Raw genomic sequence first — 27,929 nt, 5'->3', positions numbered from 1 at the left:
GACACTAAGGGCAATTTATCATGGCCAATCTACCTAACCTGCACATCTTTGGACTGTGGGAGGAAACCGGAGCACCCGGAGGAAACCCACGCACACACGGGGAGGATGTGCAGACTCCGCACAGACAGTGACCCAAGCCGGGAACTGAACCTGGGACCCTGGAGCTGTGAAGCCACTGTGCTATCCACATTGCTACCGTGCTGCCCTAATAAAGTTGGAGGAGCAAAAAGATCAATCTCAGCCCTGATGGGACAGGGTGGAAATTGAAACTTGTGGTTGAAGATTGGGCAAGGTGGCCCGGCTTGACTCTCGGCGAGAATGGGTTGCTAACGAGGGTCATCATTTTCCTCATCCAGGAGCGGAGTCGACACTTGCAGGGAAGAGAATCGAGGAGTTATGGAATAACGTGTTCTCTAGGGAAGGAAGTCGCCCAGCTATAAACCTTGCTCTGCTCTACTGATTTCACATCCAAACTTCGGGTCGAATCCCAGAGGGCCCTGACAGAATAGCAAGGGAACACTTGCAAACAGGAGAATTCTCAATATCTTGACAAAAGCATGGATAGGACGGGTGTAGAGGGATACGGCACAAGGAAGTCTCTGTTCTCATTCATTCGAGTTTATCTTTGCAGTTGTTTTAATTCCCGGATCTCCAGGATCCTCAGGTCCCAGCACTTGGGTCTCTGAATACTCTTTTGATTTGGATGTGGGCATTGTTGCGTTTGTGATCCAAGCCTATTTGCCCTTGCATTGAGTGGCCTACTCGGCCGTTTCAGAGGGCAGTGTAGGCATGTAGGCCAGGCTGGGTTAAGGACGGCAGATTTCCTTCCCTCCAGGACATTGGCGGACCAGATGGGGTTTTTACATTACTGAGGCTAGCTATACATCCCAGATTTATTGACGTTATTGAACTTAAATTCCACCAGCTGTTGTGGTGGGATTTGAACCCACGGCCCCCAGAACGTTAGCTTGGGCCTCTGGATTACTAATCCAGAGACATTAACCCTGGGCCACCACCTCCCAGGAAGCCCTTACCACAACCAATAGCGTAGGGACAGTTTCAAAGTTCAAAGTTTATTTTGTTTTGTGAGTTTTCTCTTGGTTCCAAGGCAACTTCTCACAAATAATAATAATAATCATTATTAGTGTCACAAGTAGGTTTTACATTAACACTGCAATGAAGTTACTGTGAAAAGCCCCTAGTCGCCACACTCCGGCGCCTGTTCGGGTACACAGAGGGAGAATTCAGAATGTCCAATTCACCTAACAGCACGTCTTTGGGAATTGTGGGAGGAAATCGGAGGAAACCCACACAGACACGGGGAGAACGTGCAGACTCCGCACAGACAGTGACCCAAGCTGGGAATCGAACCTGGGACCCTGGCGCTGTAAAGCAATAGTGCTAACCACTGTGCTACCGTACCACCATGTCAGTGGGTGCCAACTTGCTGTGCCACCACGGGATGTCACCATCAAGTCCAACTTCGCCATTCACTCATCTCAGTCCTAAATGATCAGCCCCCTTATCCCCGTGTTTTAGACTCTCTGACCAGCGGAATCCCGGCTCTGGGTCACTGTCCGTGTGGAGTTTGCATGGGTTTCACCCCCACAACCCAAAGATGTGCAGGGTAGGTGGATTGGCCACGCTAATTTGCCCCTTAATTTTAAACAAAATAATTGGGTACTCTAAATTTATTAATAAAAAATAACAAGCACACAAAATACGGGCAGAAGGAGACCAAACAGCCCTCCAGTCTGCTCCACCATTCAATACGGGCAGAAGGAGACCAAACAGCCCTCCAGACTCCTCCACCATTCAATAAAAGCCAGGCTGGTCTACTGCATTAACTCCACTTTCCCGCTCGCTTCCCGTGTCCCTTTATTCCCTGAGAAATCAAAATTCTCTCCATCCCACAGCTTTATGTGTTCAACAGTGGAGCATCCACAACCCTGTGGGGTAGGGCAGCATGGTAGCATTGTGGATAGCACAATTGCTTCACAGCTCCAGGGTCCCAGGTTCGATTCCCTGCTGGGTCACTGTCTGTACGGAGTCTGCACGTTCTCCCCGTGTCTGCGTGGGTTTCCTCCGGGTGCTCCGGTTTCCTCCCACAGTCCAAAGATGTGCAGGTTAGGTGGATTGGCCATGATAAATTGCCCTTATAGTTTAAAATTGCCCTTAGTGTTGAAAATGAAATTGAAAATGAAAATCGCTTATTGTCACGAGTAGGCTTCAATGAAGTTACTGTGAAAAGCCCCTAGTCGCCACATTCCGGCGCCTGTCCGGGGAGGCTGGTACGGGAATCAAACCGTGCTGCTGGCCTGCTTGGTCTGCTTTAAAAGCCACCGATTTAGCCTGGTGAGCTAAACCAGCCCCTGGGTGGGGTTACCAGGTTATGGGGATAGGGTAGAGGTGTTGACCTTGGGTAGGGTGCTCTTTCCAAGAGCCGGTGCAGACTCGATGGGCCGAATGGCCTCCCTCTGCACTGTAAATACTACGATAAAATTCTATGTAGGCAATTCCAAAGATTCACAATCCTTAGATACATTAATGGTGTTCAAAAATCATCTTATCTTGACAAACGCGTGGATAGGACGGGTATAGAGGGATACGGCCCAAGGAAGTGCTGAGGGTTTTGGCCAAGGTTGGTATCATGACCAGTACAGGCTTGGAGGGCCGAAGGGCCTGTTCCTGTGCTGTATTATTCTTTGTCCTTTAAATCATTTCTGTTCATCTCAGTCCTAAACGATCGGCCCCCCTTATCCCGGTGTTTTCAACTCCCTGACCAGGGGAAGCAATCTCTCAGTGTCCACCCCATCAAACCCCTTCAGAATCTCTGCTATTTAAATGAGATAATTTCTTCAGTGGGTCAGCCGTCAGGAGCAGCGCTTGGGCCTGAATCTACTTATAGAATGGTTACAGCACAGAACCAGGCCATTCAGCCCATTGTGTCCATTCCGGCCTCCTGCATGGACTACTCACCTCACCCCACCCACCCTGCAGCCCTGGGTTTTATTTCTCTTCAGATAAATGTCCAATTCCACTTTGAAAGCCACGATTGAATCTGCCGCCACCACACTCACAGACAGTACATTCCAGATCATAACAACTCGCTGTGTGAATCTGCCTCCACCACACTCTCAGTGTATTCCAGATCCTAACCACTCGCTGTGTGAATCTGCCTCCACCACACTCTCAGTGTATTCCAGATCCTAACCACTCGCTGTGTGAATCTGCCTCCACCACACTCTCAGACAGTGCATTCCAGATCCTAACCACTTGCTGTGTGAATCTGCCCCCACCACACTCTCAGACAGTACATTCCAGATCCTAACCACTCGCTGTGTGAATCTGCCTCCACCACACTCACAGACAGTACATTCCAGATCCTAACCACTCGCTGTGTGAACCTGCCTGCACCACACTCTCAGACAGTGCATTCCAGATCCTAACCACTCACTGTGTGAAATAGATTTTCCTCGTGTTGATATGGGTTCTTTAGCCAAACACCTTAAATCCTCTGGTTCTCGACTCTTCTGCCAATGGGAACAGTTTTTCCCAATCTATTCTCCCCAGACCCCTCAAGCTTTTCAATACCTCTATCAATTCGCCTCTCAACCAATCTCTTCTCCAAGATCCAACCTCGCCAATCAAAGCAACTGCGGCCCCTCAACCCTGGAACTATCCTTGTAAACATTTCCTGCACTCTCTCTAATGGCTTCAAATCCTTCCTGTTTCTGAAATCAATTTAGAGGACCCAATTATTTTTTTTCCAATTAAGGGGCAATTTAGCGTGGCCAATCTACCTAGCCTGCACCTCTTTGGGTTGTGGGGGTGAGACCCCGCAGACACGGGTAGAATGTGCAAACTCCACACGGGCACTGACCCAGAGCCGGGATCGAACCCGGGTCCTCAGCGCTGTAGGCAGCAATGCTAACTACTGCGCCACTTCAAATCCTTCCTGAGGTGTGGTGCCCAGAACTGGATATAAAGGTAGATTTAAAGCACAAAGTTTGAGGTAGAGGGCTGATGGCGCCAGCCTGTCATATCTGGTGAGATTTGCACCTCCCTGTTTGAATAACCTACCTGCCAGGAAATACTCCCCCTTTACCACAACATAGGTTTAAATGAGAGAGAAAAAGATCCTTCTTATAACAATAATTGCCACAAATGAGAGGGAACTTAAAGTTTCCGCTTGTTTCTGATTGAAGTTCACTCACGAATTCAAAAAAACCGAGGACAATGTCAGGAATTTGTGAGTCCCACTCACTCGAGCTCACGTTCCGGGCAATTAGCTCTGATTCACCTTGTTTGGCAAACCCACCAACTAGCAAAAAGCTCCCCAAAGAAACTCAGCTCTTTTGTTGATGGTTTGAAGCAGGAAACAGCCACAAACTTTGATTTCTTACCCTTTCTGCAGCTTCTCCTCCACTCTAAGCCTTGTGTGTGTGTGTGTGTGTGTGTGTTCAGGTCACCAGGGCAACTCAACACAAGCCCAATGCAGCAGGTGACTTTCCAGGCAACCTGTGCCAGCCGACACTTTTGCCTCCCCGGGGTAATGCATCGCCTTCTCGCGGGCAACACATTCTCCACCAAATTCCAATAGGGGGGGTGATACATTGGCATTGGTTTGGTTTCCTTGCAATCCGGAGTGAGCTGTCTCAGACAGGGGCTGTGGAAGAGGGTCCAGTAGTGACTTTCCCAAGAGGTTTGGAGACATAATTGCACAGGAAAGATTTGCAAAGTTGTACGGAATGTGTCGGATCAGTGGAACTAAATGCATAGTTCATTCCGAAAGCCAGTACAAGGAGCATGGGCCAAATGGCTGCCTTCTGCACGAGAGGGTACAATTCTGATAAAGGCAAGTTAGTTCCCGGTACCATACTCTTGTTCTATCTTCTCCTGATGGTGTTGTTTCCGAGCTAGGCTCTGGTTCCTCCGCAATGAGGTATTATAGAATCGTAGAATTTACAGTGCAGAAGGAGGCCATTCGGCCCATCGAGTCTGCACTGGCCCTTGGAAAGAGCACCCTACTTAAGTCCACGCCTCCACCCTATTCACGTAACCCCACCTAACCTTTTTGGACACTAAGGGCAATTTAGCCTGGCCAATCCACCTGACCTGCACATCTTTGGACTGTGGGAGGAAACCGGAGCACCCGGAGGAAACCCACGCACACACGGGGAGAACGATCATAGAATTTACAGTGCAGAAGGAGACCATTCGGCCCATCGAGTCTGCACCGGCTCTTGGAAAGATCACCCTACCTAAGCCCACACCTCCACCCTAACCCCACAACCCAGTAACCCCACCTAACCTTTTTTGGACACTAAAGGCAATTTTATCATGGCCAATCCACCTGACCTGCGCATCTTTGGACCGGAGCACCTGAAGGAAAGCCACGAAGACACGGTGAGAACATGCAGACTCCGCACAGTGACCCAGAGCCAGGAATCAAACCTGGGAACCTGGAGTGGTGAAGCAACAGTGCTAAACACTATGCTACCGTGCCACCCTGATCAATTCACAAATCTTTTTAAAAATAAATTTAGAGTACCCAATTCATTTCTTTTTCCAATTAAGGGGTAATTTAGCGTGTTCAATCCACCTACCCTGCGCATCTTTGGGTTGTGGGGGTGAAACCCACGCAGACACATTGAGAATGTGCAAACTCCACACGAACAGTGACCCAGATCCGGGACCGAACCTGGGACCTCGGCGCCATGAGGCAGTAGTGCTATCCATTGCGCCACCGTGCTGCCCCTGATCAACTCAGAAATCTGATCGATATTTCCCCTTTAAGTATGTACCTAATTCTCGTTTGAACGCTGGTAAGGAATCTGCTTCCACTATGTTGTCTGCAAAACAGAGAAAACTAAAGGGAGAGTAAATAAGATAAACTAAAACTTTAAATTTCATTTTTATTTAAAATTAGCAGACAACCACAATTTCTGGTGAAATTAGCATCTTTATTGCAACAGGATCTTTCGATCGGAATCCCAACCTTCTCATCACAATCTGATTCACTCCATGTGATATCAAGAAATGGCTGAAGGCACTGGATATGGTAAGGGCTATGGGCCCTGTCCGGCAATAGGACAGAGGCTTGCATTCCAGAACTTGCCGCACCCCTCGCCCAGCTGTTCCAGTACATCTACAACACTGGCATTTAGCCGGCAATGTGGAAAATTGACCAGGTATGCCCTGTACACAAGAAACAGGACAAAATCCAACACGGCCAATTATCAGCCCTTCATTCTTCACTTTACTGATGATCGAGAGTAAAGTGATGGAAGGAGTCATCAACAGGGCTATCAAGTGGCACTTAGCTTTGTTATAACCTGCTCAGACACTCAGTTTGGGTTTCGGCAGGATTACTCAGCTCCGGACCTCATTACACCCTTGGTTCAAACATAGACAAAAGAGCTGAGTGCCAGAGGTGGGGTGAGAGTGACTGCCCTTGACATCTGATTGAATATGGCATCAAGGAGCCCTCGCTAAACTGGAGTCAATGGAAGTCAGGGGAAAACACTCTGATGGTTGGAGTCATACCTGGCACAAAGGAAGATGGTTGCTTTGGTTGGAGATCAATCATCTCAGCTCCAGGACAGCACTGCAGGAGTTCCTCAGGGTAGTGTTCTAGGCCCGTACATCTTTAGCTGCTTCATCAGTGACCTTCCTCCCAACATAAGGTCAGAAGTGGGGATGCTCACAGATGTTACACAATGTTGAGTACCATTTGCCACTCCTCAGATAATGAAGCAGTCCATGTCCAAATGCAGCAAGACCTGGACAATATCCAGGCTTGGGCTGACAAGCAACACAAGTGCCAGGCTATGATCATTTCCAACAAGAAAGGATTTAACCATCGCCCTTGACATTCATTGGCAACATCATTGTTGAATCCCCAACTATCAATGTCCTGGGTGTTACCATTGATCAGAAACTGAACTGGACCAGCCATATAAATACTGTGGCTACAAGAGCAGGTCAAAGGCTGGGAATCCTACAGCAAGTAACTCACCTCCTGACTCCCCAAAGCCTGTCGACCATCTACAAAACACAATTCAGGAGTGTAATGGAATACTCTCCACTTGCCTGGATGAGTGCAGCTCCAACAACACTCAAGAAGCTCAACCTCATCCAGGACAAAGCAGCCCGCTCGACTGCTCCACCTTCTACAAGCATTCAATCCCTCCACCACCGACAAACAGTGGCAGCCGTGTGTACCATCTACAGGATGCACTGCAGGAACTCGACCAGGTTCCTTAAGCAGCACCATCCAAACCCACAACCACCTAGAAGGACAAGAGTAGGAGATACCTGGAAACCCCACCACTTGGAGGTTCCCCTCCAAGTCACTCACCACCCTGACTTGGAAATATATTTCCGTTCCTTCACTGTCACTGGGTCAAAATCCTGGAACTCCCTCCCTAAGAGCAGTGGGTGTACCTACATCTCAGGGACTGCAGCAATTCAAGAAGGCCTCACGGTAGCATGGTGGTTAGCATCAATGCTTCACAGCTCCAGGGTCCCAGGTTCGATTCCCGGCTGGGTCACTGTCTGTGTGGAGTCTGCACATCCTCCCCGTGTGTGCGTGGGTTTCCTCCGGGTGCTCCGGTTTCCTCCCACAGTCCAAAGATGTGCGGGTTAGGTGGATTGGCCATGCTAAATTGCCCGTAGTGTAAGGTTAATGGGGGGATTGTTGGGTTACGGGTATGTGGGTTTAAGTAGGGTGATCATTGCTCGGCACAACATCAAGGGCCTGTTCTGTGCTGTACTGTTCTATGTTCTACCACCAAAGACCACTAGGGATGGGCAATAAATGCTGGTCCAGCCAGCGATGCCCACATCCTGTAAATTCATTTTTTGATAATTACCAATCCCATTCCTTCCATCGCCCTCGTATCATCCCAAATCCCCTTCCATCATTGCATCCCACATTCATCCATCCATGCACCCACTCCCCAGCCAATACTGAACATAAATAAACGGCACAGCATGATTATAGATTGCCTTTTCAAATGACTTATTAATTTGAGCCCCAATAGTGCCCCAGTGGATTGTAAAAAGTCCCACGGTGCTGCTTAGGGAGGTTTTTCCGAGATTCCTGTAACATCCCACAACTTAAACCAACACCAGCTCACGGATGTCTGAGAGATCTTGATGTGTTCAAATTGGCCGGCAAATATTCCTACACAACAGCGAAGCTACTCCATAGCAGCTCACGGCACGTGAAGCAGTTTCCTTATTCGAACATTCACATGTATTGTAGAAACATGGCGTGCAGGCTTTGCAGGTTCAAAATAGTAGAAAATGATCACAAATGATGAACCGTTAGACAACAGGGATTTCATTGCTGGACTTACAGGGATCTGTTCCATGACCTCCAACAGTCTCACTATTTACAAATTAGAGGCGACACAGCGAACCAATGGCCCATTCAGCCAAACTGTGATTACATGAGCCTCCTCTTTATCTCACCCTATCAGGAAAACCCATTGCCCCTTGTATATCTAGCTTCCCTTTCCTGTTCACTCCCAATGAGTGAGGTCCATATTCACACCACTCGGTAAAGAGTTTCCCCCTGAATTCCCAAGGTCCAGAGGGGACTCGACACAGTGAATATGGAAAGCGCTTCCTCTTGTCGGAGAGCTTGGGGCTACTATTTACAAATAAGGGGCTGCCCGTTTAAGACCCAGGTGAGGAAATGTTTTTCCTCTCAGGAGGGCTGAGGGGCTTTGGAATTCCCTTCCTCAAAAAGGTGGTTGGGGTAGAGTCTTTGAATGTCTTCAAACGCAGAAGTGGACAGATTCTTGATCAGCAAAGGGGTGAAAGGTTGTTGGGGTAGGCAGCAATGTGAAGTTGAATTGAAAATGAGATCTGCCATGGTCTTATTGAATGGTGGAGCAGGCTCAAGGTTCCAAGTGAGCTACTCCTGCTCCTAATTCATGAGAATTTACTGGATTTATTCCTGACCCCTAAATTTGGACTGCTACACAAGTGAAATTATTGCACTCCATAAGACCATAATACATAGGAAGAGAATTAGGCCACTCGTCCCATCGAGTCTGCTCTGCTATTCAATCATGGCCGATATGTTTCTCCCCCATTCTCCTGCCTTCTCCCCATAACCCCTGATCCCCTTATTAATCAAGAACCTATCTAGCTCTGTCTGAAAGACACTCAGTGATTTGGCCTCCACAGCCTTCGGCGGCAGAGTTCCACAGATTCACCACCCTCTGGCTGAAGAAATTCCTCTTCATCTCGGTTTTAAAGGATCGTCCTTTTTTTGGAGATTGCGCCCTCTGGTTCTAGTTTTTCCTACAAGTGGAAACATCCTCTGCATGTCCATTCTATCCAGGCAGCACTGCCGCCTCACAGCACCAGTGGCTGCGCGGAGTACTTCCAGGTGCTCCGGTTTCCTCCCACGGTACTAAGATGTACAGGTTAGGTGGGTTGGCTATGCCAAATTGCTCCTTAGTGTCCAGGGATCCGCAGGTTAGGTAACAGGGCATAGGGCTGGGTGGGCAGGGGACTGGGCCTCAGTAGGGTGCAGATTCGATGGGCTGAATGACCTCCTTCGGCACTGTAGGGATTCTATGAATTAGGTCGCCTCTCAGATTCCTCCTTTCCAGGAAAGAGTCCAAGCCGTTTGATCTTTTCTGAATGATACCAGCTCGCAGATTGATAAGACCCTTGCAAATCATTTGGCCTTCACCAGCACCTCAATATCCTTTTTTCAATGTGGAAACCTAAGCCAGGCACAGCACTCCCAAAATGTTACAAGTCTTGTAATACTGCTGGAATGCTGGAAACCTTGGGGGATATCGATGAGCCGACAGAAACTTCAGAGGACAGGTTTTACCTTCAGTGAAAGCAGTCTCAATATAGCAATCTCTTCCCCTGCAAGTCATTTCTCCATCCCAAACATCCTTCTGGTAAATCTATGCTGCAAGTTGTCAGTCATTTTAAATTCCTTTCTGTAATCAAACATGCAAAACTGCTTATTTGCAATGCGAAAACTGACGATACCCTCCTTTCTACGCTCTTCTATTTATAAAACACAAAATACCCTTTGCCCTTTAGTTTTACTTTAGTTTCCAGGTTGCTCACTTCTAGAGGACTACGTATTTAAAAAGGGGAAATTTGCAAAGCCATGGGTAAATAATAATGATCTTTAGTATTGTTGAAAGTAGGGTTACATTAACACTGCAATGAAGTTACTGTGAAAAGCCCCTAGTCACCAAATTCTGGCGCCTGGTCGGGTAGACAGAGGGAGAATTCAGAATGTCCAAACTACCTAATAGCACATCTTTTCGGGACTTGTGGGAGGAAACCGGAGCACCCGGAGGAAACCAACGCAGACACGGGGAGAACGTGCAGACTCCGCACAGACAGTCACCCAAGCCGGGAATCGAACCAGGGACCCTGACACTGTGAAGCAACAGTATATTTTTAAAAAATAAATTTAGAGTGCCCAATTCATTTTTTCCGATGAAGGGGCAATTTAGTGAGGCCAATCCACCTACCCTGCACATCTTTTGGGTTGTGGGGGCAAAACCCACGCAAACACGGGGAGAATGTGCAAACTCCACACGGACAGTGACCCAGAGCCGGGATTGAACCTGGGACCTCGGCGCCGAGAGGCAGCAGGGTTAACCCACTATGCCGCCGTGCTGCACTATGAAGCAACAGTATTAACCACTGTGCAACCGTGCTGCACATTATAAATAAATCCTGCCGTCTGCACCGCAAACAAATCATAATGTGACTTGGTGAGAGGCTCGGCCAGGATTCAAACCCACGACCTCTCGCTTGTACCCGAGGCAAGGGTCATACCCCTCGACTGACGACTCAGCACTTGTGCTGAAGCTTAAAGAACAGTGCAGTGGGACTAATCAGATATCTCTTTTAGAAAGCTGGCAGACACAATGAGCAGAATGATTTATTAGCCTGGCAAACCCTCGAGTGCCTTTCTATTGAGTTTATACCTTCATTACATCTTCTACCTCCCAAAACGTGCTACCTGGCAAATATCCATTGCATATCTAATGTAGATTATCTTTGCTAAGTGTAATAAGTGTACTGTGATATCCACAGATGCTTGTTACCTTACTATCACTAATGAGTCATTAAGACGGTGCTGCTCCGGAGCAGGCTCGGGGGAGCAGGTTGGCTCTTCCAAACTTGAATTATTATTGGGCGGCGAATATAGCCATGGTTAGGAAGGGGAGAGGGGTCGGTCTGGGAGCAGCTGGAGGCAGCCTCTTGTAAGGACTCAAGTTTTTGTTGCGCTCTGTTGACGGCGCCTCTGCCGTTCTCGCTGGCCTGGTTCTCCACAGGCCCGGTGCTGGTGGTGGCCCTGAGGGTGTGGGGACAGTGGCAGCAGCACCTGAGGCTGGAGGGGACCTCTGTTTGGGCACCGCTCTGCAGGAATCAGAGGTTTGTTCATGGAGGGCTGGTCAGGGGCTTTCGAGGGCGGCGGCGAGCAGGGATTGAGCGGTTTGGGGATCTATTCCTGGGGGGCAACTTCCCGAGCTTGGAGGGGTTGGTGGAGGAATTTGAGCTGCCCAGCGGGAATGGGTTCCGGTATTTGCAAGCGAGGGATTTTATTAGGAAGCAGGTGCCGACTTTTCCCTGCATGTCGCCCCAGGGGCTACAGGACAAGGTGGTATCAAAAACAGGGGTAGATGAGAGCAGTGTCGGAAGTCCCGATAAGGGGAGCGAAGCGCATGTGGGAGGAAGAGCTGGGGTGGGAGGAGGCTTTAAGGCAAGTCAATGCGTCGTCAGGCACCAGGTTGAGCCTTAATACAATTTAAGGTGGTCCACAGGTCACATATAATTGTGGCCAAGATGAGCAGGTGTTTTGAAGGGGTGGATAGGTAGGAGCGGTGCACAGTTGGGCCCACGAATCATGTCCATGGAGACGGATCTTATTGGAATGGCGGGCTGGGGACCACCGAACCCAGGTGTTTGAGTGAGTGACTTAGCAGAGTTCCTCAGGCTGGAGAAGGTGAAGTTTGCCTTGAAGGGGTCTGTGGAGGGGCTTGCAATTGGACAATCGAATCAAACAGCATGTTCCTGCAGTTGTTAGCAATAGACAGAGTACGGACCATACTCAACCAGCCTGTGCTTGCAAAACCCAAAACAAAATTAGATGAGAGTCTGTGATTGGGCAGTACTTACTGAACAATCCTAAGTGCGGCAATAGCGACACTAGCAACCAAAACAGTCGACCTCATAACGGGGCTCATTTACACTTGCTAGAAGTGACATATATCCATGGAAGTGATCTATTCTCTGCAAACATAAGGAATATGTTCAAACCTTGCGCCTCTTTAGAAATTACCCAAGAGCTTGGAGAGCCTACAGTTCCCTGTTGCTTTTGCCATAGCAGCACCTTAGCCAGAGTCAACTTATCAATCACCAGCCTTTTCTCCTGTTGTATGAAGGGGTTGCGATTAGAAATTTGGCATTCTTGTGTTTGTCCTGATGAATGCAAGATGAAAAGCTTCAGCAGTGTTATTCATATTAGTCTCAAATTTCTCCAATTGTTGCTCTTGGTAAGGCATTGGATACCATAAAAGGACCAGAATATTATACCAGGCAGAACAATAAATGCACTGCTCCATGACCCAAGTGAAAGTGTCTGCCCCTTAAAAACTACAAAGCCTACCAAATTTAAACCTGCAAGGAATCAGAGATAAGAGAAAATGTTGGAAATACATAGAACGTGTAGCATCCAGGTTGAGAAAAGGCAAGACGATGAGGCTTTGGTTATACATTTTGCATGCCAGTATTCCAGTAACTTTCTTGAGCATGACTAAGGGCATCATATAAGTTGTTGTTTGATCTACATGCTGCACTTGGTAATAACTAAGTGATGGTTTGGCCTCGTGCACTGGGTGGAGACACAGGAGCCAAAGATGAAACTCAAAAAGGAGTCAAACACATTTAATTTTAATGCTTCACCATGCAATAATCTGGTATGAGCCTACAGCATACAGACAGCGAGAATGCACAAGAATCAAACCAGTGTGAGCAGTGCTGCATTGGTCAGGCCCCATTCCCTGCCTCGCCCAGCTAGTAGACTCCTCGTCATGTCTAACTTGTGACCAGGGAGTAGCCGTGCTTCACTTTGAAAAGTTAGGACCTTTCATTGGCCAGGCTGAGCTCAAGATTGGCAGTGGTCAATCTGCCAGGTGACCTCCATTCAGGATTGCTTGAGATTGGACAACGTTCCCAATTCAGAGGATCACCTTACAGAAAATTTAAATAAAACTGCTTCACACTGCACTTCTAAATAAAATAGGCGGCACATTTGAAAAATACTACACAAATCAGTGTACACACACCACACTCTGTCTCTTGAACAGACCAAGCAAGTGAGAGTCTTCCACAATTGCACTTGCATGAATTGTAAACACAGTAATGTGCAATAAAGCTTGGATTTCACTGTCACACCAACAGCATGTGCACGCTGCTGGACAGGATTGATCCCCAAACTCAGTAAAGCATGATGATGAATGGAGCATGAGAAAAATCAAGACTTCTGCCCCAGCAAACCATTGGATTAATTCAGCCCGTTCTCTGGAAGGTGCCAATGAGTACCAGCGGGCTAGGAGGCAGGCCGCTCGTGGGGCTCACCCCTCTCCTGACCCTTACACTTTCCGCAGGATTCTCACAAACTCCCCTTTACGAGGATGAGCAGCAGGAGGAGGAAAGAAAAGCAGAGAGCGAGTCACCTTCTCTTCACCTCCATACAAAGTGCCCTCCAGCTTAGCAGCATGATCAAGGACACGGTTAGAGAGACTTTGCCAGGAATGCCATATTAACACAGACTAGCAGGTTAACATTTTAAAACAAGACAGTCCTTAAAAACAAAACTGTCCTTCCACTTGTTGGGAGCTTAATGATTTCAATCAGGGATCTCACAATTTTGATTTATTTCCCATTTCCTCCAGAATCTTTTCACTATAACAGCAGTCATCTAAATAAATTGCAGTGTCAGTTAAACCCATCATCAGTACATGGCAAATTACCTGACAAAGGATAAGGATTTGTTGAGTCTGGTGGCGGCCTGACAACGAGTTTGGTTTCAGGTAATGGGATTTAAGAGAATCATTCACCAATTGCTCAAAATGGTTTCTTCCTCCTTCCCTCCCCACGCGCCCCGCCCAGCCACCGCACAGGAAAGCTCACGGTGCCGTGTTGGAGCACCGTGTTTCCACAATTCAACTGGGGCACATTCTCCATGGCTGCAGCCGCAGTGAGCGAGAAGCAAAGGGAGCCAGCATTGGCCCTGCCACATGGCTGGGCTGCTGCTCTACACTTGCAGGTCAACAGGAGAAAAGTAGCCACACCTGGGTGGCTACAACTAGGTTGGGATGTGGCCTGACAAGAGGTAAACATTGAAAATGGTAGTCCCCCAGTTGGCTCCCACCAGTAGGTGCTGCGCTCTGTGGAATGGTTTAGACCACAGTGAGGGAAGAAAAATAGCTCAACAGCATCCTCCCAAAGCAAGACCGTCTCAAACCAAGTGAAAATCTTCGCAGTTGACGATGGAAAACATTCCAGCCCAGTTTCACTTTCCGGTCACAAATGTACCCAGACTTTCTCCAGAAGCCCGGCATTGTCCATTAATGCTACTATCACAGAGACCTGCTCGGTATTTCCCCGGAGGTCGAACACTTCCTCCCACAGCAGCAGATTTCATCCAGCAACCACTCCAGAACAAATAATCAAGGAGGAACATTGCCAAGTACACCAGACAGTTAAGCACAACAATCGGTTATTATACAACTGATTAATCCCATTCTTGCAAAACACACAAGTCTGAGAACAGTTGCTTTTCCGGGTGAAATGTTGAGAGGCGCAAAGACCAGCAAAGCAACAGCAGTAATAATCCATGGGAACTGCTCTGATCTTCACAAAAGTGGCTTCCAGAAACCCCAGTGAGAAGTATTAAAGTATTAAGTGCAAAAGAGCAGCTCCAGAGAACACTGTCCACAGTAAAGAGGCACCATGCTGCAATTTCCTCATCGACTGCTATTGTGCATCAGTGTTTGCATGGTGTTCCGCATAGAATTCCCATCCATTCTTCAGGAGGTGGATGCTCTTGGAACATCTTGATTATCTGCCAGATTTAGCTTTTGACTGAAATAAATGGTGGGTTAAGGGTGACTATAACCAATAGTTCAATGTCTCACACTCCTTCCCCACCTCCCCTTTCCCATCTTGGACGTCTATATAGACATCTTCGCTTACAATTTGGTATCATGGCCCCTTCAGAAAGAGGAGCCAATGAGACGAATGAGAGTAGGTCATTCAGCCCCTTGAACCAGGCCTCCCATTCGTGGCTGGTCTGTATCTTAACTCCAATCAGATCCTGTGTCAGAAGAATGGAAGCAGCAATACAGCTCTGGTCCCAGGATTTGCTTTCTCTGTTAACATTGGGTCTGATGATCAGCCAACAAGATAAAAGTGTACAACTCGGCCATATCCCATTTTTCCCACCACCCCAATCTGATTCAGCTTCCCGGTCCTCAACCCAGTCCCCATTACACAGTCCATAGAATCCCTACAGTGCATAAGGTCATTTGTCCCATCAAGTCTGCACCATCCCTCCGACAGAACACTCACCCAGGCCCACATCCCACCCAATCCCATCCCTACAACGCCACCCACCTTCACATCTTTTGCACTTATCATGGCCAATCCACCTAGCCTGCACCTTGAAAAAATTGAAAATTGCTTATTGTCACGAGTAGGCTTCAATGAAGTTACTGTGAAAAGCCCAAAGTCGCCACATTCCGGCGCCTGTCCGGGGAGGCTGGTACGGGAATCGAACCATGCTGCTGGCCTGCTTGGTCTGCTTTAAAAGCCAGCGATTTAGCCGAGTGAGCTAAACCAGCCACCTTTTTGGACTATGGGAGAAAACTGGAGTTCCCGGACGAAACTCACGCAGTTACAGGGAGGACATGCAAACTGCACTCACACAGTCACCCAAGGCGGTCCCTGGTGCTGTGAGGCAGCAGTGCTAATCACTGTGCTGCCCCCGTGTCCCCTCTTCAGATTGGATCTGATGCCCAACACCTCAAACAAGCCCCTAACCCAGCTCCAGAGTGTGAGCACCAGCACTCAGATTCAAATCTGCAGCACGGTTTCCCATCGAGCAGAGGTGCAAAGCATCAAGTTTTCCTTTGTCTCAGTTGGTCTAGCTGCATTACAGATCAGGGTTGTTGAGCAGACTGCCTCATCGTTAAACTTGGATAGCACATGGATATCACAGAGCAGAGAGGAAAAGAGAATAGGGGGGAGCTGACATCAGGAGAAGGAAGCCATGGAGTACAGATTTTGGACTCATACTTATTCTATAAACAAATTATATAGGTTTATCATTACACAGTTGTCTGTGGGATCTTGTTTATGACAGAACTTGCCCCTTAAAGAGTGTAAAAGCACTGAAAGTGCCCTGTGATGGCCTGAGGCCATGAAAGGTGCTATAAAAAGGCCCTGGGCATCATCTCGTTTAGTTCTGCTGCGTTATTTCTCAACGTATTTCAACACATGCGACAAAGGATACATCGAAGAGCTCAGCTCCTCCAACTGCAGGAGAGAAAAGAAAAACAAAGGTCTGATCACAGGATTCGGAATGACTGCATCCTGACTGGCTAAACTTTACAAAGGACTCGAGCATGTGTGAAACATGACCTCTTCAGTGCATGCAAGAGGAACCAGGCTATTTCCCAGTGCTGTCTGAGCACAGGTGGGAATCTCGGAAAGCTCATACAACACAAACATGGCTGTGGTTGAGAAAGCAGCTGGAGCTGTGACTGGAGAATAGTGGAGGCTTGTCTTTATGAAAATTCATTGTGCGGGCGTTGCCGGCATTTACTGCCCATCCCTAGTTGTCCTGAGGTGGCAGTCTTCAACCACTGCAGCGCGAGTGGCTGATACAAGCGAGTGGTTTGCTTGGACACTTCCGAGGGCACATGAGAGGCAATCACATAGGTGTGGGACTGCAGTCACATATAGGACTAGGCTTCCTTCACCAAGAATGAGCCAGTTGTTTTATGCTAATTGTCTGCACTGTACTAGAGAAACTGGGAAGTGGACGAAACAAACAACTCATTCTGGTAGCATTACTCCATTGTGCCTCGGAAAAGAAGCCCTGGAAGATTCATCCCCTTCCCTAGTTCAAGGACACTGATGTCAACTGCAGCAATCCAATTGCTGAGGCAGTTAGTCCTGTTAAACCTGTGACCTTGCAGATTCTGTGATTCAGCCACTCAGTGGACCAATCAGCTGGGCTATCAGGGGACTGTAGCAGCAAGGGGTTTATTTCTTTTCATCCCTCTCCTTTCTACCGCATGATGGTACCATTTCAAACTCGGTGGAGTAGGCCACTCCTCAACGAGACTTACATTAGTTAGCAACTTATCCAAGTGCACGTCCCGAGCTACGTTCCTCTGCTGCTCCTCTGGCTCGTCGAGGTCGCTGTAGAGGTCAAAGTGCAGGCGAGCGAGCTTCTCTTGCATCTCACGCACGTGCTCCATCTGTTCAATGGAACACTCGTTGCCTACGACACCCAAGGAAACAAGCAAGCGCCCAAGAGTCAGAGCGGGGAGAGCAAAGAATGGAAAAACAGAAACATTAGAAACTGGAATTGCCTGACGAGTGGGATCAAATTAATTAATTGTGAAAAATGAACAAGAGTGATCCCAGCACCCGTTCCTATGGAATACTGGCTCCCACTTTCTGCCAGCCTAACAAATTACTTTACTTCTGCTTTCTAGTTACTTTTTGCTATCTATTTTTCTACTCGTCCTCTGAAGCCACATCTTATGCTCTTAGTCAGGAGTCTATTATGCGGAGGCCTTTTGAGAATCCAAGTATACTACATCTGTCAGCCACAGTGCCTGTGCTTCCAGGATTAATCCAGAGACCTAGCTGGAATATCACTGAGCGCACGCATGCTGGGAGAAAACAGGAGTGGCCTTAACGATGGCTCACCAGCAAAAGGACAACAGTCACCACCATCACGATAAAGTGTTGCAGGAGCCATATCCTGATCAGACCAAGGAGGAGGATGGGGTATGTTGGACACATTACCATATACACAAACAATCTGATCAGGCAAAGGTAGTTTCCAGCTGAACAGAGCTCAACTCCACTTGCACCTTCAGTGCAGGGAAGAGCAGGTCAAGTTAAAAAGCAAGTAGTAAAACCCAACCCAGCTTGCACTTTGAAGAAGAATCTTGTAATCACACAAAAAGATCCGTTTACCAAACGCTTGAAGCTTTCCAGAGTGGAAGTCGGTTAGAAGGCTGAGCAATCCCCTCTCCATATCTTTCACATCAGATACATCGGTGAGGAAGGAATGCTGAATAGGTGCTGGCTGGGTGCTCTTCCCGGCTACACTCTGTAGTTTGGGCTTCTCTTTAACTGCCCTGAGGACAAAAGAGGGAAAGAAGGCAAGAATGAGAACACGAATGGATTAAAATCTGCAATTCCTAAGAGTGGAAAACTCGGACTGTATGATCAAGAGCACCGTCAGATTGATGACACGTCAGCTGGAATCCTCCACTAGTTCAGGTCCCAGTTCCAGACCTACTGTTAGAGTGAATTGTTGACAAATAAACTGTGGTGAATCACAATCTAGTAATTCACACTGTGTTATATTGTATGCGTTGTGTTATTGTAAGCTCGGTATACGAGCAGTTGCACGGCTCTGCCCATAGGGGGAGATGAGGAGTTTGTACTGGGCTCCGCCCATGGTTCCGCCCATGGTTCCACCCACTAACCAGAAGTATAAAGCTTTGCAGTCGTGAGCCTGCCTGCCAGTTCATCTCGTCGCAGGCAGCCTCTGTTGTAAGACTATTAAAACCACTGTTCACTTCCAACCACGTGTCTTGTCAATTGATGGTCACATCAATTTAATAGTCTGAGGAAACTAGAAGAAAACGACGATGGAATCAGCCCTCAAACCTGATCGACTAGAACTCGACCCGCAGGCTGCAGAGGCAAGAGAAATCTTTCAACACTGGCTCAGATGTTTCAAGGCCTACCTGACTGAATCAAGTACTCCAGAAACTACAGAGGAGCAGAAACTCAGTCTACTGCACGCAAGGGTGAGCCACCGTATATCTACTCAACTCAATAGTACCAACTCGTATACGGGAGCACTAGCCATGCTAGATCGAATTTACATGAGGCCCATCAACAAGGTCTACGCGCGCCATATTTTTACGACCCGCCGCCAGCGCTCCGCGGAGTCGTTGGAAGAATTCCTGCGGGAATTAAATACTTTAGCTCGGGACTGTAATTACCAAGCTGTATCAGCCGAACAGCACATGGAGCTTGCCGTCAGAGATGTATACGTGGCAGGGCTCAGATCAAACTATGTGCGCTAGCGGTTGCTCGAAAAAGGGGCCCAGAATTTAGAGGACACGGTAGAATTGGCTACCACCATGGAGGTCTCGTTCCGCAGCCTCACCTCGTTCCCCGCGGACCAAGCGACCCCATCCTGGGCCCCCGACCAGTGACTGCCCCAGGCCTGCGCCGCGCGGCCACCCACCCATCACGCAGCTCCAGTGTGCCATTTTTGCGGACAGCCCCAGCACCCACGGCAGTACTGCCCGGCCCGTAATGCGACCTGCAGCAGCTGCGGTCGCAAAGGACACTATGCCTGGCACAGTAAGCCCCCTCTCCTCACTCTCCCGCAGCCCAGAGCACTCGTTTTCAAAATGCACAGGCCTGCAGGCCCCAAAATGCTGCGGCCTACACTCCGACTCAGCCCCCAAACGACACGTGCGACTCATCAGGGCCGCCATCTTGGCAACCCCCCTCTACGCGGCCGGCCACGTGCGACTCATGGGGGCCGCCATCTTGGGCGCCATCTTCCTCGCCGCCCGCCACGTGCGATCCACGGAGGCGGCCATCTTGGGATCCTTCCTCTTCCAAATCAGAAAATCGCCTCGAAGACTACGAACTCAGAGGGCAGTCATCACGGGGCCACTCCAGCACAGCTGATTGAGCCGCCGACTAACCGCAACTCAGCGCGGTCACGTTGGACTAGTCGCGTCCAAAGCACCTCCGCAACTCAATGATGACCGTTAAAATCAACGGGTACAGGACACAGGGCCTCTTTGACTCCGGGAGCACCGAGAGCTTCGTACACCCAGATCTGGTAAGACGCTGTTCGCTCCCTGTTTTCCCTGCATGGCAAACTATCTCCCTCGCTTCGGGCTCACACTCCGTTCACCTCCAAGGGCGGACCGCCGCGACCCTAACGATCCAGGGCACTAGCTACGCTAACTTCCAGTTATACGTGCTCCCTGAACTCTTCGTCCCACTCTTACTGGGACTCTACTTCCAGTGCAACCTCAAAAGCCACACACTCAGCTTCGGCGGTCCCTTGCCCCCACTCACTATCTGCAGCCTCACTACGCTAAAAATCGCTCCCCCTCCACTCTTTGCCAATCTCACGCCGGACTGCAAACCCGTAGCCACTTGCAGCAGGCGATACAGCCTGCAGGACAGGGTGTTTATCAGAACCGAGGTCCATAGGCTTCGGCGTGAGGGGATCATAGAGGCCAGTAATAGCCCCTGGAGAGCTCAGGTGGTGGTCGTCAAGACCGGGGAAAAATTCCGAATGGTTGTGGACTATAGCCAAACCATTAATCGGTTCACGCTCCTCGATGCGTACCCCCTCCCCAGGATTGCAGACATGGTGAATCAGATCGGCCATTATAAAGTCTTCTCCAAGATGGATCTGAAGTCTGCATACCACCAGCTCCCAATTCGCCCAGAGGACCGCCACTACACGGCATTCGAGGCCAACGGACGCCTCTTCCACTTCCTCCGGGTTCCCTTTTGGCGTCACAAATGGGGTCTCTGTGTTCCAATGAGCAATGGACCGAAAGGTGGACCAGTACGGGCTGCGGGCCACGTTTCCGTACCTGGATAACGTCACCATCTGCGGCCACAATCAGCAGGACCACGACACTAACCTCCATCAATTTCTCCAGACTGCCCAGAAACTCAACCTCACGTACAACACGGAGAAATGCGTTTTCCGCACGACCAGGATAGCCATCCTCGGCTATGTCGTGGAAAACAGAGTCCTGGGCCCCGGACCGTATGCGCCCTTACAATTCCCTCTCCCTCATTGTCCCAGGGCCCTCAAAAGGTGCCTGGGGTTTTTCTCACATTATGCCCAGTGGGTCCCTCAGTATGCGGACAAAGCCCGCCCACTATTTAAGGCCACACTCTTTCCTCTATCAGATGAGACTCGCCAGACCTTCACCTGCATTAAGGAGGACATCGCCAAAGCGGCCATGCGGGCGGTGGATGAATCCGTCCCTTTTCAGGTAGAGAGCGATGCCTCAGAGGTCGCTCTCACAGCCACACTAAATCAGGCAGGGAGACCAGTCGCCTTTTTCTCCCGAACCCTCTCCGCTTCGGAACTTCGACACTCCTCGGTCGAAAAGGAAGCACAAGCCATCGTGGAAGCTATACGTCACTGGAGGCACTACCTCGCAGGTAGGAGGTTCACCCTCATCACCGACCAAAGATCGGTTGCCCTAATGTTTGACAACTCACAAAGGGACAAAATTAAAAACGATAAGATCCTACGGTGGAGGATCGAACTCTCCGCCTACAAGTACGATATAATGTACCAACCGGGGAAGCTCAACGAGCCCCCAGATGCCATGTCCCGCGGCACGTGCGCCAGCGCACAAGACGACCGCCTGAAAGCTATCCACAATGACCTCTGCCACCCGGGGGTCACCCGGCTCGCCCATTTTGTCAAGGCCCGAAATCTGCCTTTCTCCACCGAGGAGGTAAAAGTCGTCACCAGGGATTGCCCGATCTGCGCGGAGTGCAAACCGCACCTCTATAGACCAGGCAATCGATTTCAAAGGGCCACTCCCCTCAACCAATCGGAATGTGTACTTTCTAAACGTAATAGACGAGTTCTCCCGCTTCCCCTTTGCTATCCCGTGCCCCGATATGACCTCCCACACAGTCATCAGGGCCCTGCACAGCATCTTCACCCTGTTTGGCTTCCCCAGCTATGTACACAGCGACAGGGGTTTGTCCTTTATGAGCGACGAGCTGCGTCAGTACCCCCTCGACAAGGGCATTGCCTCGAGCAGGACTACCAGCTACAACCCCGGGGGAACGGGCAGGTGGAGAGGGAGAACGCGACGGTCTGGAAGACCGTCCTACTGACCCTCGGGTCCAGGAAGCTCCCGACTTCCCATTGGCAGGAGGTCCTCCCCGACGCGCTCCATGCAATTAGGTCCCTCCTATGTAAGGCCACCAACCAGACCCCTCACGAGCAGCTGTTTGTTTTTTCCAGGGGCACTACCACGGGGGTTTCGCTCCCAGCATGGTTGAAGACACCGGGCCCGGTTCTCCTCTGGACCCACAAAACTGACCCACTCGTGGAGTGCTCCTACTCCACTCGAACCCTCAATATGCCTTTATTGAATACCCTGACGGCAGTCAGGACAGTTTCCCTCCGGGACCTGGCGCCTGCAGATTCCAGCTCCGACACTATTACCGCCGAGGTACCCCTCACACTACACCCCACCCAACCCCCCGCGCCCTGCGCCCCCACGCCTACAGGTTCACTGCCCGTGATCCTGCGCCAATGTTTTTCCGGCGCTCCCCGTCACCAGTCGAACCAGTTGGGTACAAAGTTCAGACCAAATCACCCCCGGAGTCTGCCATGGTACCCTCGCCGACCGCCACCACCCAGCCTCCAGAAGAGGCTGCAACCCCGGTGCTTCGCAGATCTCGGAGGATGACTCGACCGCCGGACTGACTCAATTTGTACACCCATCACCCACGCTGGACTTGATTTTTTTTACAGGGGGTGAATGTGGTGAATCACAAGCTAGTATTTCACACTGTGTTATATTGTATGTGTTGTGTTATTGTAAGCTCGGTATACGAGCAGTTGCGCGGCTCTGCCCATAGGGGGAGATGAGGAGTTTGTACTGGGCTCCACCCTTGGCTCCGCCCATGGTTCCGCCCATGGCTCCTCCCACAAACCGGAAGTATAAAGCTTTGCAGTCGTGAGCCTGCCTGCCAGTTCATCTCGTTGCAGGCAGGCTCTGTTGTAAGACTATTAAAACCACTGTTCACTTCCAACCACGTATCTTGTGAATTGATGGTCACATCATAAACATAAAAAAAACTCAGAAATTGTTTCTTCACCTCTGAACCCCTTGTTCACTTTAGAAATCCAGTCTTTGGTTACAAGCGCATCTCCAACCGGACGTAGTCTCTCTTTATTTACTCTATCAAAACCGGTCATGATTTCAAACACCTCTATGAAATCCCGTCTTAACCTTCTTTGCTTGAAGGGGAACAAGCTAAGATTCTCCAGTCTCTCAAAATAAATGAAGTCCCTCATCCCTGGTACCATTCAAGTAAATCTTTTCTGCATTCTCTCAAAGACATCGACAGCCTCCCCTAGACGACGGTGCTTGGGATTGAACACATTACTCTAAATAAATCAAACCGGTGTTCTAATAGATTGAGCACAACTTTCTTGCATGTGTACTACATGTTTTTATTAATAAACCCAAGACTCCCATGTGTTTTTAAACAGATTTCTCAACTATCTCTACCATCTAAAGATTTGGGTGCATATACCCTCTTTAAAATTGCACCATTTTGTTCATATTACCTCTCATCTTTGCTAACAATTGTCACTTCACACTCGTGTGTTAAATTTCACCTGCCAATAGTCTGCTCAATTCTCCAGTCTCTCCATAGCCTGCTCACTGTTTACTGCATTTGAATTCTGTGTCATCTTTAACCTTTGACATATACCCAATGGAGGGCATTAATCGTCAAAACGCCCAGTGGTCCTAAAACCAAACGCCGGCGGCATCACTTTATACTTCCCTCCAGCCTGAAAAAACTATTCCATCAAAGGATGGCACAGTGGTTAGCACTGCTGCCTCACAGCGCCATGGGCCTGTATTCGATTCAGACCTTGGGTGACTGTGTGGTGTTTGCACTTTCTCCCCGTTTCCTCCCACAGTCCAAAGATGTGCAGGTTAGGTGGATTGGCCATGATAGATTGCCCCTTAGTGCCAAGGTTAGGTGGGGTTACGGGGACAGAACAGTGGCATGGGCCTATTTAGGGATAGAGTGCTCTTTCGGAGGGTTGGTGCATACCCAATGTGCAGAATGGCCTCCTTCTGTACTGTAGTTATTCTATGATTATTGTCTGTTTTCGGACACCGAGTTAGTTGCGTACCCGCACTGCAACCTTTCCTGTAATCTTATGGGCTTTAATTTTGCTGGCAGGTCGATTATGCAGTACTTTGTCAAAAACCTTATAAACTAGGCACACAAAATCAAGTTGACAACCTGAAAAAATCTATTTCTTGAACAAACCGGTGCAGACTTTAATTTTGTCCTGGATTACAGTCTTTAAAAGATCCCCACCATCGATGTTAAGCTGACTGGCCTATTGTTGTCGGGTTTACCTCCCTCCTATTTCTTAAAAAGGTCTGCCATTTGCAATAGTCTTGTCCTCTGACACCACTTTGATATCAGAGGAGGATTGGGAAATTGCAACCGGAGTCTCCTTACTCCCCTCAGTAACCTAGGATACATTCTATCCAGACCAAGTGACTTATGTACTTTGAGAACTGCCAATCTTTTAAAGTACCTCTCCTTTACCCATTTTGATCCGAACCAATATCTCCAATGCCTCCTCCTTTACTGCTACATTGGCAGCAACCTTTTTTTCTAGTGAACCCAGATGGAAAATACTCGTTAGTAGCTCTGTCTCTAAAAAACAAATCTCCTGACTTCCGGTTGCGGCTATGCGGAGCTAAGCCGCACGTTCGGCAGCTCCCGCTACTAAAGGACTTTCGGGCCTATTTGAGGGCCCCAAACGGCGCTGTTTCGACAAATCCCGGTGGGGGAAGGTGTTTGGAGGAGCATTCCCCGAAATTTATGGTGCTCACCCGGAGTGGGGTAAAGGAAAAGGCTGCAGCAGCTCCCCAAGAAAAGCAGGGGAAGAAGGACAAAATGGCGGCCGGCGGAACACCCGAGGACTGGTGGAAGTGGGCGCAGGAGCAGCAAGCTGCTCTTCTGCGCTGTTTTGCGGAGCTGAAGGCTGAGTTGCTGGACTCCCTGAATGCGACTACCAACAGGCTGCTTGAGACCCAGACGGCCCAGGAGGTGTCCATTCGGGAGTTGCAGCAGCAGGCCGCTGAGCGGGAGGAGGAGGCCGTGGTCCTCGTGGGGAAAGTGGAGTTGCACGAGGCACTTCACAAAAAGTGGCAAGACCGCTTGGAGGAGCTGGACGAATTTGAGGATCCTGGGCCTGGCGGAGGGGCTGGAGGGGTCGGATCTTCCGTCTTATGTGACCACGATGTTGAGCTCGTTGATGGGAGCGGGGTCCTTCCATTTGCCCCTGGAGCTTGAGGGAGCTCACAGAGTGCTGGCCAGGAGGCCCAAGACAAATGAACCCCCGAGGGCGGTGCTGGTGCGGTTCCATCAATTCAGTGACCGGGAGTGTGTGCTGCGCTGGGCCAAGAAAGAGAGGAGCAGCAAGTGGGAGAATTCGGTAGTGCGAATCTACCAGGACAGGAGTGCGGAGGTGGCTAAGCGGCGGGCCGGGATCAACCGGACGAAGGCGGTGCTGCATGCCAAGCAGGTCAGATTTGGAATGCTGCAGCCTGCGCGCCTGTGGGTGACATATAAGGACCGGCACCACTACTTCGAGTCCCCGGAGGAGGCGTGGGCCTATGTACAGGCGGAGAAGCTGGACTCGAACTAGGGTCTGGGGGCACACTATGGTCGTTGCTGTTTTTGCTGTTGCTGTTTTGTAATTTTGACATGTGTTTTTTATGCTGGTTTTTTGCTCTGTTTCCGGGTGGGTCTGTCTGTTGGGTATGGTTTTGGGTTATGTGGGGAATGTCGGGGGTTTGTGTGTTTTTTATTTTCTCTTCTGTACGGGGCTGGGGGTGGGGGTGAAACTGGATTTTGGGGAGCTGCGTCAGACGGGTGGGGTGTGGCAGTATGAAAGCGCGGGCTTTCCTCTGGTTTCCCGCGCTGCGGGGCGGGGGGGGTGGAGCTGGCGGTCGGGGCGTGGCCTCTACTGGTTCTCTTTCCCGCGCTGAAGCGGTGCCAAGGAGGTGTGGCAAGAGGGGGATGACCCCATGTCGGGAGGGGACCGGTTTTGGCGGGAGCTGCCGGGGTCAGCAGAAGTCAGCTGACTCACGGAAGTACCATGGAGGGTGCGTCGCAGCTAGGTGGGGTCCTAGCCTGGAAGGGGGGGGGGGGGATACCGGGTTGCTGCTGGAATGGCCAGGAAGGAGCTGGTGTGGGCTGGGGGGGTAGAGGAGAGGCGTTATCGCCATGGGGAACGGGTCAGGCGGGGCGAGCTGGCCTGGGGCGAGCAGTCGATAAGCTATGGCTAGCCGGCGGGGGAGGGGGGCGGGTTGCCCTCTGATCCGGCTGATCACCTGGAACGTGAGGGGGCTGAATGGGCCGGTTAAGGGAACTAGGGTATTTTCTCATCTGAAGGGGCTGAAGGCGGACGTGGCTATGCTCCAGGAGACCCACTTGAAGGTGGCGGACCAGGTTCGTCTGAGGAAGGGGTGGGTGGGGCAGGTTTTTCACTCGGGATTGGATGCGAAGAACCGGGAGGGTGGCGATTCTGGTGGGGAAGAGGGTGGCGTTCGAGGTGTCTGAGGTGGTGTCGGACAAGGAGGGCAGATATATTATGGTGAAGGGTAGGCTGCAGGGAGAGACGGTGGTGCTGGATAATGTATATGCCCCGAATTGGGATGATGCTGGCTTCATGAGGCGCTTGTTGGGCCGCATTCCGGACCTAGAGGCAGGGGGCCTGATCATGGGGGGAGACTTTAACACAGTGCTGGATCCCCCACTGGACCGGTCCAGTTCAAGGACAGGTAGGAGACCGGCGGCAGCCAAAGTGCTGAGGGGGTTTATGGACAAGATGGGAGGGGTGGATCCCTGGAGGTTTGGGAGGCCGAGGGCGCGGGAGTATTCCTTTTTCTCTCATGTCCATAAGGTTTATTCCCGAATAGATTTTTTCGTCCTGAGCAGGGGATTGATCCCGAAGGTGCAGGATGCCGAGTATTCGGCCATAGCAATTTCAGACCATGCTCCGCACTGGGTTGATCTGGAGATGGGGGAGGCACGGGACCAGCACCCGCTATGGCGCCTGGATGTGGGGATGCTGGCTGATGAGGAGGTGTGTAGGAGGGTCCGGGGAAGTATTGAGGGGTATCTTGATACCAACGACACGGGGGAGGTCCGGGTGGGGATGGTTTGGGAGGCTCTGAAAGCAGTGATCCGGGGGGAGCCTGATCTCCATCCGGGCCCATAGGGAATGGAGGGAGAGGAGGGAGAGGGAGAGACTGGTGGGGGAGCTCCTGGATGTGGATAGGAGGTACGCGGAGGCACTGGAGGAGGGGTTGCTGGGGGAACAGCGTAGTTTGCAGGCCAAGTTAACTTGTTGACCACCAGAAAGGCGGAGACACAGTGGAGGAGGGCGCAGGGCGCGGTATACGAGTATGGGAGGAGGCGAGCATGATGTTGGCGCATCAGCTCCGTAGGCGAGATGCTCTAGGGAAATTGGTGGAGTGACAGATAAGGGTGGGAATGTGGTGCAGAAGGGGTCAGAGGTAAATGGGGTCTTTAGGGACTTCTACAAGGAACTGTACCGGTCGGAGCCTCCGATGGGGGGGATGGAGAGCTTCATGAACAGGCTATGTTTCCCAAAGGTTCAAGAGGAGCTGGTAGAGGGGCTGGGGGCGCTGATAGAGTTGGAGGAGCTAGTCAGGGGGATTGGTCAAATGCAGTCAGGTAAGGCGCCGGGGCCGGATGGGTTCCCGGTGGAATTTTATAAAAAGTAT

General features: G+C 50.1%; 2 protein-coding genes across 5 annotated transcripts in view; both read right to left on the bottom strand.

The window, feature by feature from the left end:
- The window catches only part of LOC119976144 (epithelial cell-transforming sequence 2 oncogene-like), an 83,657-nt gene extending 79,241 nt beyond the window's left edge, over positions 1–4,416 (bottom strand). For all 3 annotated transcript variants that reach the window (XM_038816347.1, XM_038816356.1, XM_038816365.1), the window contains exon 1: positions 4,407–4,416. The gene's annotated coding sequence lies outside the window, so the exon portion shown is untranslated. The remainder of the gene's footprint in view (positions 1–4,406) is intronic.
- An 8,523-nt stretch (positions 4,417–12,939) lies between these two features.
- ccdc28a (coiled-coil domain containing 28A) overlaps positions 12,940–27,929 on the bottom strand; it is a 46,220-nt gene continuing 31,230 nt past the window's right edge. For both annotated transcript variants that reach the window (XM_038816328.1, XM_038816335.1), the window contains exons 3-6: positions 18,289–18,452; positions 17,427–17,581; positions 16,586–16,608; positions 12,940–15,156 (exon numbers count right to left, since the gene is read on the bottom strand). In XM_038816328.1, the coding sequence (XP_038672256.1) occupies positions 15,102–15,156; positions 16,586–16,608; positions 17,427–17,581; positions 18,289–18,452 (397 nt within the window). In that variant the 3' untranslated portion in view covers positions 12,940–15,101. The remainder of the gene's footprint in view (positions 15,157–16,585; positions 16,609–17,426; positions 17,582–18,288; positions 18,453–27,929) is intronic.

The sequence above is a fragment of the Scyliorhinus canicula genome, chromosome 1, assembly GCF_902713615.1.
Source record: "Scyliorhinus canicula chromosome 1, sScyCan1.1, whole genome shotgun sequence".
In the NCBI taxonomy this organism is placed as follows: domain Eukaryota; kingdom Metazoa; phylum Chordata; class Chondrichthyes; order Carcharhiniformes; family Scyliorhinidae; genus Scyliorhinus; species Scyliorhinus canicula.
This window is presented reverse-complemented; position numbering and strand designations above follow the sequence as displayed.